The sequence below is a fragment of the Rhinolophus sinicus genome, linkage group LG02, assembly GCF_036562045.2.
Source record: "Rhinolophus sinicus isolate RSC01 linkage group LG02, ASM3656204v1, whole genome shotgun sequence".
Classification (NCBI taxonomy): domain Eukaryota; kingdom Metazoa; phylum Chordata; class Mammalia; order Chiroptera; family Rhinolophidae; genus Rhinolophus; species Rhinolophus sinicus.
The window spans coordinates 60,618,827-60,633,551 of NC_133752.1; the positions used below are offsets into that span (position 1 = coordinate 60,618,827).

Here is a 14,725-nt window from a genome sequence, read left to right on the forward strand (position 1 = left end):
TTTGTGTGGTTTCCATCATTTGTCTATTGTAATGCTGCTATGAACAGGGTTGTATAAATATGTCTTGCAGTCTCTGCTATCAGTTCTTTTGGATATATACCCAAAAAAGATATTATTGGATCATATGGTAATTGTGTTTTAATTTTTTGAGGAACCACCAAACTGTTTTCTATAGTGTCTGTATCACTTTACATTCCCACCAGCAGTGCAGAAGTATTGTGATGTATATCCTTACCAATGCTTGTTATTTTCTGCTTTTTTTTTTTTTTTTTGATAGCCATTCTAATGGGTGTGAAGTAGTATCTCATTGTGGTTTTGATTTATTAGGGAATTTTAAATTAAAACAATTAAACACTACTACACATCTGTAAGAATGGCTGAAATCCAAAAAACTGGCTGTCTTGTAACTGTCATATCTTTAGGAGTTTCTGTCTTTTCATTTGTTTCAAGAGAATTTATAATTCATTGTTAAAACATTTTTATGATGGCTGCTTTAAAATTCTTGTTAAATAATTACAAAATCTGATTCATCTTTGTCCATTTGTATCCCCTAGTTTCTTGTTCAGGTTGTGTTTCTGGTTTTTGGTATGATGAATCATTTTGATTGTATCCTCAACATTTTGTTATTATGTTAGAAGACTGTTGATTGTATTTAGATCTTTTGTTGTAGCACGTACCTGTGCTGTTTCGGTTCAATGTGTACGTTTTTGCCTACTTTCGTGGATTATATTTCCAATGACAGTTAAGTGTTTAGAGTCCTAGCAGTGGTATTTTGGTCTGTTTCATTTTCTAATGCTGCTGGAATTCCAGCTTTTCTTGCTGGTGCTGTGTTATCACTTTGTGAGGGGTGTAAATGTCTATTGCATTGTTTACATGTGAAACTAATAAAAGAAAATTAAAAATACAACCACAAATGGCTTTTGATTCTGAAACAAGATGGCATAGCCTCATTTTTTCCTGCTTTTCACTCTAAGTACAACAAATTCCCACATAGCTATCCATCAAACAATAATAGAACTTTGTGTAGTTGGATGGAAGGTGCTTTCCTGAGCATCCTGACGTTCTTATTTGCCCAAGGGGGTTGGGGTCAGAAGCTGCTGGGAATGTATCTCCTTATATGGCTGTGTGTAAGACAGGATAAGGGGGCTGCAGGCCTCTTGTATGCCTGCCTTAGATTAGACTATCCATTGGTGCCCTTGTTGGAAGGAGGGTCTGGGATGACCTGGTGTGTTAATACTACCAATGGATGAAACGTCACCTTGGCCTGTGAAGCAGTGGCTAGGAAGGTCACAGGCTTCCTGTGTATCACATGGCCTGTCATCCCTATTGTTAAAGCGGGGACTGGATCTGCCCAGGGTTTTGCTCCTCTGCTGCTGCTGTCCTATAGTACTTATGGAGTAGAGCCTGTCCCTGCCTAAGTCTTTGCTGCTCTGCCACTGCTTGCAGAATGGAGTGACCGTTGCTGGGGTTGTGCAGTGGGAGTTTGAGTTTCCCACTAGGTTTCTGTTGCGTTTCCCTTCTCTAAGTCCTTTGGCCAGAGGATGCAGGGCTTTTCCCCCCTTATACCTATTGGCTGTTCTTTAGAGCCCAGTCTGGAGGTATATGGGAGCTATAAAGAAAACCCAGGGGATTCACCACATTGTTGCTTGAGGCTTGAGGTTCCTAGCAAATATACCTTCTTCCGTCTAGCTTTCAGAGTTCTATTATTGTTGTTTGATGGATACCTACCTGGGAATTTGTTGTATTTAGAGTGAAAAGCAGGAAAAAATGAGTCTATGCCATCTTGTTTCAGAATCAAAAGCCATTTTTGGTTGTATTTTTAATTTTCTTCTATTAGTTTCAGGTGTAGAAAACAATGTACTAGACATTTACACCCCTCACAAAGTGATAACTCCCCTCCCCCAATCCACTACCCCTCTGATACTGAATATAGCTGTTACAATCCCATTGACTCTATTCCCTATGCTGTTGTAGTTTTAATTTTTAATCTTTGTTTCTTAAGAGTATGAATCAGTATGAATACTGCCCAGCCATTCTACTTTTTCTTTGATATTTAAAGGTTGAGGGTTAAGAGGATATATATATTCTCCCCCCCATATATATATACACTCTTTATATATATACACACATATTTATATCTGTTATATGTCTATATCTGTATACTGTTATCTATATCTATATATCTATATCTGTTATATCTATATATGTATATGTATAAATATGTGCTCATCTAGCTGCCCTATTTACTGACTCTTAACCTAAAGATTGAATCTCATAATTTCACTAAGATTGCTATATTATTTAAGCTGTGCATAGATTTATTCCGATCTTGAATAAATTGACTTTGTCAATAAAATTGTGAATTTTCTATGTTTGAGGATTTCTGTCATTTCAAAACTTAAGAGCTTGGACCAAATACATATTTAGTTGATTAATTTCATGAATTACAATTTAAAGTACGTACTTATGTATTTTAATTATAGATCTTTGATTATAAACTTAATGATCTGTGGGTTTTCTGAAAACTATTTCTAATTAAATTGTTGATGGTTTTTTTGTTTGTTTGTTTGCTTTTAACTAAGTATGTTTTTCCAGGACACATCAGCTCCAAGTTGTTTAATTGTGGAGAGCACAGCTCACAGTGGCCCATGTGGGGATCAAACCGGCAACTTTGGTGTTATGAGTACCGCACTCTAACCAGCTGAGCTAACCGGCTGCCCTGATTGTTGATGAATTTTAAAAAGCACATTTGGTGCTTTTTAAAAACACATATTATTTAAAAAATTTTTAATATTTTCATAAAATTTCTTCTAGTTCAGGCCCCTGAAGTTCATCAGAAAATTTTGGCAACTGATGGTTCTAAAAATACACCTGAATCAAGAAAAAAGTCAAGTAAAAAACTGTTAATAAAAGATCATCACAATGAAGCTGATGAGGAATTTTATTTATCTGTTGGCTCACCTTCTGTTCTTTTGGATGCAAAAACATCTGTATCACAAAGTGCTGTTTCATCTATTGCCCGAAAGATAGAGACCTACACTTTTGAAAATTCAGTAAATACACTGTCTCCAAATACAGAGATTTCTCTAAAAACCAAAAAAAGGTAACTTTTATTTATTTAAATAATATCAATCCTTCTATAAAAATTTTACCTTTTACATGAAAAAGTGCATAATTTAATCTTTTATTTGTTTTATGGTAAGTATTGAGGAATAGTAACATGTTATGAGAAGAACACAACATATATGTATTTAGTATATATTCAGTATACGAGGTCTGACAATTAAGTTTGCGAACTCATCCTAGGAAAAAGTGCTACATACCTCATCGCTGAATATCACTACAGTCACCTTCGAGGCACTCCCCTTGGAGGCTATGCACTGACGCCAGCACTTAGTCCACCCTTCAAAGCAATTTTGGAACTCTTTCTGGAATGGCCATCAGAGCTGTCGTCATATTACCCTTCATGTCCTGAATGTCATCAAAATGTCTTCCTTTCAATATTTCCTTTATCTTTTGGGAAAGAAAGAAGTCATTGGGGGGTCAGATCTGGTGAGTAGGAAGGGTGTTCCAATACAGTTATTTGTTTACTGGCTAAAAACTCCCTCACAGACAGTGCCGGGTGAGCTGGTGCATTGTTGTGATGCAAGAGCCATGAATTGTTGGCAAAAAGTTCAGGTCATCTCACTTTTTCACGCAGCCTTTTCAGCACTTCCAAATAGCACATTTGGTTAACTGTCCAGTTGGTACAAACTCATAATGAATAATCCCTCTGATATCAAAAAAGGTTAGCAACATCATTGCAACAAGTTTGCGAACTTAATTGTCCGACTTCTTATATATAATAAGGAAGGCCTTTTAAAGTGTACTTCAGGAAAACTTGGGGTAATAACTTTTCTATAGTCTATGGAAAAACATTCTTTTTTTTTCTGATAATAAGTTTTATATAACTTCTTAAGAGAAACAGTTTGTGTTTCCTCTATGTTGTTTGTAATTACAAGGGTAGGTATGTATCAAGTCATTTCTTAGGATAACAGGATTATTATTAAGGATGAGTTGTGGTAAACCCATGTCCATTTCTTGGGGCTTTCTCTTTGACCTTTAAGAAGCAAAGTAGATCGTTCAAGGCCTTTTGCTGTTGGGGACTTCTGCAGTGAATATAGTTTCTGTAGGGTTAGATGTGATTTTTGGAACTAAGGAGTTATTAGGTTGGTGTAAAAGTAATTGTGGTTTAAAAGGTTAAAAACAATTGCAAAACCCGCAATTTTGCACCGACCTAATAAGTACATTCTAAGATTTTGCTATTCAAAGTGTGGTCTGTGCTTGATGATCAAGAGCAATGGCGTTATCTGGAAGCTTGTTAGTAATACAGTAAGTCCTTGCTAAACATCATTGGTAGGTTCTGTGACTTTAAGTGAAGTGATGTTTTACCATACGCTACTTGATATAAACAAGAGATAAGTTCCTACAGCATCTCATCAATGTTATAAAGAATGCTGAATGAAACCGTGTTATTTGAGAACCTGCTGCACAAAATTTCAAACCCTGCCCTAGACCTTCTCAATCAGAATCCACATTCTAATAGGATTTTTCCAAATGCTTCAATTCATATTAAATGTTTAAGAACTAGTGCTATAAGTTGCACATATCCTTGGTGTGTGATTTAACCATTCTTTTTTTTTTCTATTGACAAATACAAAACATTTTTTCTGAGCAAATTGCCTTATATATTTTGTATAAGAGATTACAAATCAGCATGTATAAATTTTAAATAAAGGCCCAAAGGAAATTTTTGTAAGTGGTTTGTGTTGTCACTGTAAAGGAATTTAGGAAAACTCATAACTCAACAAACTGTAGGGCATTCAGCTTGCCTTCTTTTTAACCTTTTAGGTTAAACTTCGAAGATAAAGATATTTTGGAGAAAGTAGAAATAGAGAATAAAGTATCAGATGTAGAGGATGAAATATCAGAAAGACCACAAGAGAGGAAACCGTCGGGAACATCTCAGAAAATAATACAAGAGTCAGAATATGGAGTTCAGCCACAAGCTAAAAAGAGTTTTTCAACATTGTTTTTAGAAACTTTAAAAAGAAAAAGTGAATCCAGGTGAGTTATTAAGAAATTATCTTTTGAGACATTTTCTTTCATATTTTGTGGACAGTATCTAAAGATTCTTAATGCTATTTAACTGAAAGTGAATCTTAATTGACAAAATGTTAATTGGAATTCTGCTTAACCTTTAAGGAAAGTGAAGTTTCTTACCAGTAAATCACCCCCAAACCCTCATTTAATAGGTACTATTAAATGTGACAGCAAATTAGTTTATTCAGCTTTCATTGCTTGTGCTCATTAGCACTTTCTAATTTGTATGATATGGAAAAATGAAGCAGTATTTAGAAAGAAAATTATTTCAGTGTGCCTGTATTTCACTATTAAGGTTATAAATCTTTTTTCTTCTGATTGTGTCAATAAAAGGATAGTTACAAAATAAATTTTAATCTGTTCTTGTCTGCTGAAAAACTTCAGTGGTTCTACGGTGTCAAAACAGTGAATCTTAACTGGCTGCACATTAGTTAACTAGAATTACTGGCAATAGGGTGAGAACCACTGGTCTGTAGAATAAACTTCAGATTTGTCAGCTGGTATTTAAGGCCTTCACTCCCTAGTTTACTGTTTTTACCAACTTGATCATTTTCAGTTGTTCCTGCTTTGTTATACCTTCTCGTGATATGCCAATCTCCATTTTATTTTATAAGGGTACTGATTCCTTTCATGTTCACTCCACCCCAATAACCTAATCACCTGTTAAAGCCCCCACCCTCAAGTACTGTCACATTGGGGCTTAATTTATGAATTTTGGAGGGATATTATCCTTTGAATAATTTCTTCCTTCTCCAGAAAGCTTTCCCAACTAATTGGAAGAGGTGCTGTTTAATCCAATGCATTTACCTTTCTACATATACTCCATTTATTTCTATACCATGATTATAATGTTGAAACATCTGCAAATGTGTGTGAATTATTCAACCTTGGAATTTTTCTATAATATAATTTAGTATATGATTTATAAGTATTTTCTTAGAATATTAGACTTGAAGGTATCTGAGAAATAATCTTGTTTTGGCTTTTACAATATTGTGATTTATAAGCAATATCTATTTGGTCTTCGTCCACAATTCCTGGCTCACATCTCCCAGAACTCTTGGAATGTCCTAAGTGTTGAGAGTGTAGAAAGGTGTCTTTTGTTATATTAATGAGTTGACTTTTTGAAAGCATTTGTAGGAATGGGGGCTGATTACCAATGGAACCAATCATGTGATTAGTGATGGAATTTTTTAGTCCCACCTCTGATCTCCAGGGAGGAGAGGGGGCTGGAGGTTGAGCCAATCATCGATGACAGTGATTTAATCAATCATGGCTACTAAGAAAACTTCCATTAAAAACCCAGAGGATGGGGTTTGGAGATTTTCCAGGTTGGTGAACACTTGGAGATGTGGCAAGTGTGGAATACCTTCCCACATAGCTTGTCCTATGCATCTCTTCCATCTGGCTGTTCCTCGGTTATATCCTATTAAAATAAACCAGTGGTCTAGTAAGTAACATGTTTATCTGAGTTATGTGAACTATTCTAGCAAATAAATCTAATCCAAGGAGCAGGTTATGGAAACCTCATTTATAGCCAGTTGATTGGAAGTACAGGTGACAATCTGGACTTGGAATTGGCATTCTGACTTGGAGGAGTTTGTTGAGAACCTCCAGTCTGTATCTAGTCGGTCAGAAGCAAGAGTCTGGGCTTGTGGCTGGCGTCTGAAGTGTGTGCATGTGTGGGGGCAGTTTTCTAGGACTGAACCCTTAACCTGTGGAATCTGATGGTATCTCTAGGTAGATAGTGTCAGAATTGAGTTGAATTCTCAGATGCACTCCTGGTGTCTGAGAATTGTTTGTTGGTGTGGGGGAAACCACCCCTCCCCCCATATGTATGTGTGTATGTGTATATATACACACATATATATGTGTATATATATTATATTGTAATGTTATATAAAAATATAACATGCAGTTTTGTACTGTCAGTGTATCTGGAGTATATTTAAACATCTGGATTTCAACTTTTTAATAAATATGTAGTGGGTGATTACGTATTTATTACAAATTAGTTGGTGTAGGTTTCTTCCAGCTCTAAATTTCTGTGCTCCCATTAGTGTTATAATTGAGTGTGATCAGATATTATAGAAATGTGAAAGGAGGGACAGATTTTTGAGGGTAAGGGAAAATTGAGGAGACATGTGAACTGCTCTTTAAAAGATATGTAGATTTTATTTACTATATCGATTTTTTTTTCACTAAGTAAAGGTAAAAGCTTTATTTTTTTGAGCTATTAATTATTATGACATCCTTTTTTAGTCCTGTTGTTAGGCATATAACAACTGCTCCACCTCATTCATCTCCTGCAAATGATACGAAGTTGTTAGAGGATGAATTTATAATTGATGAATCAGACAGAAGTTTTGCCAGTCGATCTTGGATTACGATACCAAGAAAGGCTGTGCCTCAGAAACAATGCACAGTATCCCCTACTGAGAGCACTGCACTCCGTCAAAGTAAGAAGTCAAGAGAAAAACGTCACAATATATCGCCTACGACTTTGACAAGTGACAAACATTTCAGCAATGCTCACCCAGTAGAGAAATCTCAGCCTTCTGAACAAAAAAACCTGGGTAGGAATTGTGCTTTGACGGATGAAATGGGAAATAATTCTAGATCTACAAAATCTGAAGTGTATTCTGAGAATGCAGAAAAATCATCTGGAAACAAAAGGACTATAAAAGAAAAACAGAAAAGGAAATCCGAGGCCACTGTAGTTGAAGAACAGATGAATATGGAACAGTCTAAAGATAAGAATATAAATATGTCACATATTGCCCAAGGCAAGTCACAAAGAGATTTAGACAGAAATATGCAAGAGTGCAAAGAGATGGAAAATGTTCATACTTCCAAAAAACAGATGCCACCTGTAGGTAAGTGTTTATATTAAATATAACTGTTAACATTATTCTGCTACTTTATGTTTCTGTGACATTCCTGTTTAGCTTTGATAAGTAGGCAAAGTAAACCTAAAGCTACACAGAGCCTCAAAAGCCCACAGACTTTTTCTCTAAGATCTCTTTATTTTACATATTATTCAATCCCTAGTCCTTTGATTTTTTTTGTGTGTGCGTGTGTAACTTCTAACATGACAAGCACATATAAAGGGAGAAGTGAAAAGGGAAGGCTACTAAACCAGGTAGTTAAAAGAACTCAAATAAGACAGCATCATATATTCTTGAGGTTTAAATATAAATTGGGAAAGAAAAACCCAGGATGGTGTGGGCCTATTTCTTATAGGATAAAAATCCATACTCTTCTATTCCATCATTTACTCATTTATCTAACAGTCATTAAATGCCAGACACAGTATTAAACACTGAAATAACAAAGATTACTAAGACAGTTTTCACCATTAAAAAAGATCAGTCTGGTGGGGTCTCTAGATCAACAGATAAACATACATTCACAGGATGATAAAGGGAAAGACAACAATGATCTGACTAATACCTCGATAGATCTTTTTATCTTGGGTCACTATCATTTATCATCCAAACTGGGACACTTGAGCATGAGAGAGGATGTCAAAGACAGTAAGCGTAAACTGGGATTGTCCCAGACAAACCTGGAGTGTGGCCACCCTCCTTGTCGTTATTATACAGTGACTGAGGTTTGTAATGATGATATATCAAGAAGAATAGATCAATTTGTGGTTTTTGTACCACTTTTTAAGTAATAGAGAAAAAGGTGGTTATTCTTATAGAAAGAATTTTCTCCAGAATAGTTAGTGGAATAGAAAACACGTATCCAATGTATTAGATACTTTATATGTGTGTAATGTAATTTAACCCTTCTTGACAATCTTGTAAGGAGATAACAGTCAAAGGAGGTTAAAAAATACTGCCCCAGGATCTGTCCCATGCAAGGGCCCATATATTTTTAAGCTCTACGAAGAAGTTTTAAAATAGTGAAAATGTTTTTGATGCTCAAATTGGCAAAACTGTTAGCTAACCAGAAGACTCTCTTGACCAGAATTGTATATGGACCTGAAGGTTCTAGATGACTATACAGTGTTGCTGATTTAAAGGGGAGAAAGTTCATATTAAAGCACACTATTTAAGCTAGTATTTATAAAAACAAATTCCACCTTAATATGGTTATTACCTAATTACTCATTATTTTAGCTTTCTTTTTGTATATTCTGTAACACAGACTTTATACCATCTGAAATAATAGTTGTCTGATTTCAGTTTTGTCTGTGTGTGTTTTTGTGTATATGAAAAATTCTGCTTAAAAAAGAAGGGAAAAGGCAATCTTTTTTATTTGTAGACCTCTTTTGTAAATGTTAGGAATGTCCCATATTCTTTTTATTGGAATTATTCTTAATTTTTTTGCTTCCTTCAATTTCTAATTAGTAGTTGGTCATTTTAAGAAAACACAACATAAAGAATCTGAGTAAAGTGAGGGTAATAGTTACATTACAGGAAAGTTTTTTTCCTTCTAGTCCCTTAAGTAGAATATGAATCCACAAATTTGAAGGCACAAAATTTTGGTATAGCCAAAATTTCTTAAGTAGAAACATATCAAGAAAGCATACTTGAATGATACTCTCCTTAATTATAAATGTTAAACATTTATTGAGTACCTGCTATATTTTGCACACTAATTTTCACGTGTATTAAATTCCTTTTGATCTAAATTGATTAGGGAATATAGCGTTGTGATTAACTACCATACCAATTATATTTTCTATTGCTGTCATAACAAATTACTATTCACTTAGTGGCTTAAGACAACATACGTTTATTATCTTGAAGTTCTATGGATTAGAAGTCTGAAATGGATCTCACTGGGCTAAAATCAAGGTGTTGACAAGGTTGCATTTTTCTCTGGTGGTTCTAGGGGAAATCTGTTCCTTTTTCAGCCACTTGAAGTCACCTATATTTCTTGAATCATGGCTCCCCTCTTGAATCTTCAAAGCCAGCAGTGCCAGCCTTCTCACGTTTGGCATTTCTCTTGCTGCTTCTTCCATTGTCTTAGCTCTCTCTCTCTCTGACCACTGCTTTTCAGGACATATGTAATGAGATTGCTTCAAGCTGGATAATCCAGTATAATCACCCTATTTTAAGGTTTTATAACCTCAATCAGAGTCTCTTAAAATATAACATTTTCACAGATTTTGTGGTTTAGGGTGAGTCCATCTTTGGGAGACCATTATTCTGCCAATCATACCAGTTTTCAAAGACTAATATGAAGATAATTTAACTCCTAATATATTTTTTTCTGATGATAATTTGTCTTTAATTCAAAAGACACTTTGACAAACCTGTAATGCCTAACCTGATGACTTGGGTTGAGCCAATTGATTTTTCCATGTTTGATGGCCCACGGGCTTCTCAAACTGAACTTACTGGAAACTAAATTCGTCCAATAGGAAATTCCTCTTCCTCTAGTTTTTCTATCTTCATAAATGGAGCCATAATAAATCTAATAGCTCAGAAGGAGCTAAATAATCTGTTTTCTTTACCTAGCAATCCAAAGGAAGTCAGTGTTTTGACTTCTTCCTGAGTAGTTTTCAGGTCTGTTACTTCTCTTCATTCCACCTGCTACTCTACTCCCCTTAGCCAATCTAGAGTCATTTATTTCTTAGATTTTTGTAGCAGTTTATACACATACCTTCTGGCCTCTCTCTACCTCTTCAGATTCATCTCCTGGATTGCTTTAAAATGAATTTCTTCAGTTCCATAAACAGACCACTTTCTCAACTGTGGGCTTTTTAATATGCTGTTCCTTTTGCTCAGAAAATTTTTCCTAATTTGTACCCTATTCTCTACTAAGCTTTGTACTCAGTTTAAGCCCAATGTGTTCCTTATATATGCTCCCTTTTTATTTTATCAAACATAGTTACTTGCTGAATTTCTGTATTTCCCTCGAGTCTAGACTGAAAGTTCCATGAGAACAGGGACTATATCTGTCCTATTCCTAAACTATCCCCCATATCTTAACCTTAGCAGTTTTCATATCTGTGAGTCATTGGAATACATTATCATCAGTGACAGAAATATTACTATATTTTCCATGAATAGTTTTGCGGTGTTTATTAAGACCTGCCCCACCCTCAGGATCCTACTTCTTTACATGTATATATGGAATAGTTTTTACAGTAGTAAAAATTTATCACTTACAAGTCACCTCTTTTTCTAGCTATTTGCCTAACTTATGACATGTCCCCTCGGTTCTTAGTCAACTCTTCACATTATTAACTGTTCATATATCAGTTGTATCTTCTGTATGTGTTCTTGTTTATTAGTTTTCTAAATTCTTTGACATTCAATTTCTAACTTTTCCTGATCCTGAACTGGTTTCTGAAATAATGTTTTTAATTGGTTTGTTTTTTATTTTGTATGATACTCTTTTTCTCTGTTACTGTCCAAATAAGTCTTTGGTGCTAGCATTTTTTTCTCTCCGATTGTTTTTCCGCTCAATCATTGTTCACATTGTCTTTTTTTTTTTAACACGTTGCGTATGGATCACGAGAATCTTCGTTTTTTTCTGAGCCATGCGTTAAGGACGGATAACGAGAATTCTCGTTTTTACTGTTGACTCTTTTTACTTTGCACATTTTATTGAATTATTTGTGTTTCGTTAATAACAAAGGAAGCTGCTTTCTGCAGTATCACACCAGGAGGGATTACTAACATCATAGGTGAGTAAATCCTAAAAAATTCCATAGAAAAATAATAAATGACATAGAAGCATTTACACTTTAAAGAGAAGAGTGCATTTTAAAGTAGTTTCTTTTAAAAGCCTGCCGGAACAGAGGGGTATGAGGGATTTAAACCTCGCCGTACGCAACGTGTTAAGTTGGTTCATGAACGTGGGCAATAATCTCTGTTATCATGAGCACCTCTCATTTGTTACAGCAGTTCCTCAGGCTACTTTGACAAACTTAAAAGAAAGGGGAAAAGGGGCGGGGTGGGGGGGGAATAGAGAAAAAGGAGTTGGAGAAAGAACTGAGGATGGAGAAATAGGGGGCAGGAAAATGAAATTCTTCGATGAGGATTCCTGCAGCTGTACAGATAATTTCTTAAACTACTAATCAGTGGCAGCCATGTTGAAAGTGCTATACATTTGCTTTTGTGTTTTGTAAATTGATCCTTTATTGTTTTCTACTTCTACTCCCTAAAAGATCTTTACTGTTGAATGTTTTTACTTTGGATGTTGTTGCTCTTCGAATATCTCCCATTGTCATTACTTCCAAAGTATTTGTTGATACTATTATTAAGCACAATGTTGGTAAAGTAGGTTCTTTCTATTTTCATCAACTTTTTTTGTGCCTTGTTCATTGTCATTAAGGCTTAATATTTTTCTCTTACATCTTTTATAAGCATGAATCATTCTCCTTATCCAAAATTCAAAGTATTTCTAAATCCTATAACTTGTTATGAAAATAGAATCAGAGAGTGATGCTGCTGTAAGGGATCTTGATATAATTTGGCTTATTTCTTCCTCTATCCCTCTGCTCCCCAGTCAGGTTTAACTGGGGGAATGAACAGTGCTTTTAAACTTGCATGTGCATTTGAATTCTCTGTGGATCTTGTTAAAATACCGATTGATAAACTAATTTAGTAGGTCTGGGGTGGGACCCAAGAGTCTATATTTTTAAATAATCTCTCCAAGATGATGCTTTTATAGCTGTTTTCCTTCTTTTCTTTTTATTTATATAGTTTAATAACTAATTCTGTGGTATATGTAATACCTGTTCTAGTGTTCTTACATATTTTTAGACATTTTATTTATTCTGTATTTTTTTACTTGATATAATTTTAATTCCTTCTTTGGGCTCTATAGTAATCTTTGTCTCAGATGCTTAATATATGTTGGTTTCTTAATTTATTTGAAAATTTTCTATTTTGTCTACTAACATCTAATGTTTTGAACCTATTTCTGAAAAAGTGAAATTCTCTGTTGTTAAACCCATTTTGGTGGTTGTGCCCATCTTAGCTGCAATATTTATATTAAAATAGTCTGTATTTCCCTGATTTCTCCTCCTTCCTGGTTGTTAGTCACAAAAATAAAACTAGAATTTATCTGTCCCTTCTGTTAGATTCTTTTTTTGTCCATTTGCCTTTGAGTAAAATGAAATTAATGTTGATGCCAAACCTTTTCAATTAGCTGTTTAACTTACCATAGTCATTGCTCTTTGCATTCTGTTTCCTCTTTTTAAAATTCTATTTATACCTTTTCCTTCATATGGGAAAGATCTCTATTGAAAACTCGCTTTAAATCTCCTCTTCCAAAAATTAGATTGATAGAAATCATGAATTATTTCAAAACATAAAAGCAGTAGTTACCTTTTTTTACTTGGGACATTGGTAAGTAGTTGGAAGGAATCATATATTTCAGTTTTTCTCAGAATATATTTATTTATTTTTGCCTCAGCAGTATATATCAATTATCAGACAATGTGACAAGTTTGCAGTTTAAGTGACAGAAAGTTAGAGATCTTATTGAGAACATGTAACTTTTGAAAAATAGAGATGACAAGAAACCCACAGGATAAATTTAAGTAAGAAGTTCCTATAATTGAGAACTTTTTTTTAATTAATTAATTTTCTGAAAACACTTTGGTTCTGTACATTGTGGATTGTTTTTATGATTTTCTTTAATTTAGGAAGTAAGAAAAGTAGCACCAATGTTCGTCATACAGAAAATTGGAAAAAAAATAGGGAATGTGAAAAGAAGGATTTTTCAGGTGTATCCAAGAAGAACAAACTTGTACCTGAAGAAGTGACTTCAACTGTCATGAGAAGTCGAAGAATTTCCAGACGTCCATCTAATTGGTGGGTGGTAAAACCAGAGCAGAGTAAGTATTTTCATTTAAACTATGTTCATTGGGAGCTCCCAAAAAATCATCCTGTTTATGTTGATTTATACTCTAATTTTCCAGAGAAAATCTATTGAGGACAGAGTTTAATTGGGTCATCGATAGAAATATTAAATCAGTTAATTATAAAGATATTCATTGAGGCTGTATCATATACAGTATTCTAGAAATAGGGATACAGCTATGGAAAAACAACAAAAAGCAAAAAAATTCTTCCTCTCTGTGGACTTACATTCTAATGGAGAAGACCAACAATATGATATATAATTCATGAAGTGATAGATAGTAAAGAAAAATAAAGCAGATAAAGGATGGCGATGGGAAGTAGATGGCAAGGGTGGAGATGGATAAGAGGACAGAGCAGAATACTGTTATAAAAGGTGACGATGAGAGTCCATCATGATTTTTTAGAGCACGTGAAAAAAGTGAAGGAGGGAGCCATACAAATAACTTGGTATGAAGCACTCTAGACCAAGGGAACAGTATTTGTATAGGTGCTGATGGGGCATGCTTGGTATGTTTGAAGAACATCCAGAAGGCCTGTATGGCTGAAGCAGACTAAGCCAGGGAGATAAAGTCAGAGAAGTAGGCTGTGATAGAGTTTAGATGAAGTGCATTGGGAAGCTACTGGAACATTGTGAGCAATAAAGTGACCTGAGTTAAAAGTGATCTCTTTCAAAAGGATTATTCTTATTGCGATGTAGAGAGGAAATTAGGGCTGAGCAAAAATGGAAGCATGGACACTAGATTGTT

The 14,725-nt window shown here is 34.7% G+C and overlaps 1 protein-coding gene across 5 annotated transcripts in view; it reads left to right on the top strand.

Annotated features, from left to right (window-relative positions):
* Positions 1 to 14,725, top strand: part of CENPC (centromere protein C) — a 62,267-nt gene that overhangs the window by 12,676 nt on the left and 34,866 nt on the right. For all 5 annotated transcript variants that reach the window (XR_012493705.1, XR_012493707.1, XR_012493706.1 and 2 more), the window contains exons 6-9: positions 2,815 to 3,103; positions 4,891 to 5,106; positions 7,405 to 8,018; positions 13,760 to 13,951. Coding sequence is in view for 2 of the 5 variants with exons in the window: in XM_019748069.2 (XP_019603628.2) it covers positions 2,815 to 3,103; positions 4,891 to 5,106; positions 7,405 to 8,018; positions 13,760 to 13,951 (1,311 nt within the window). In the remaining 3 variants the exon portion in view is untranslated. The remainder of the gene's footprint in view (positions 1 to 2,814; positions 3,104 to 4,890; positions 5,107 to 7,404; positions 8,019 to 13,759; positions 13,952 to 14,725) is intronic.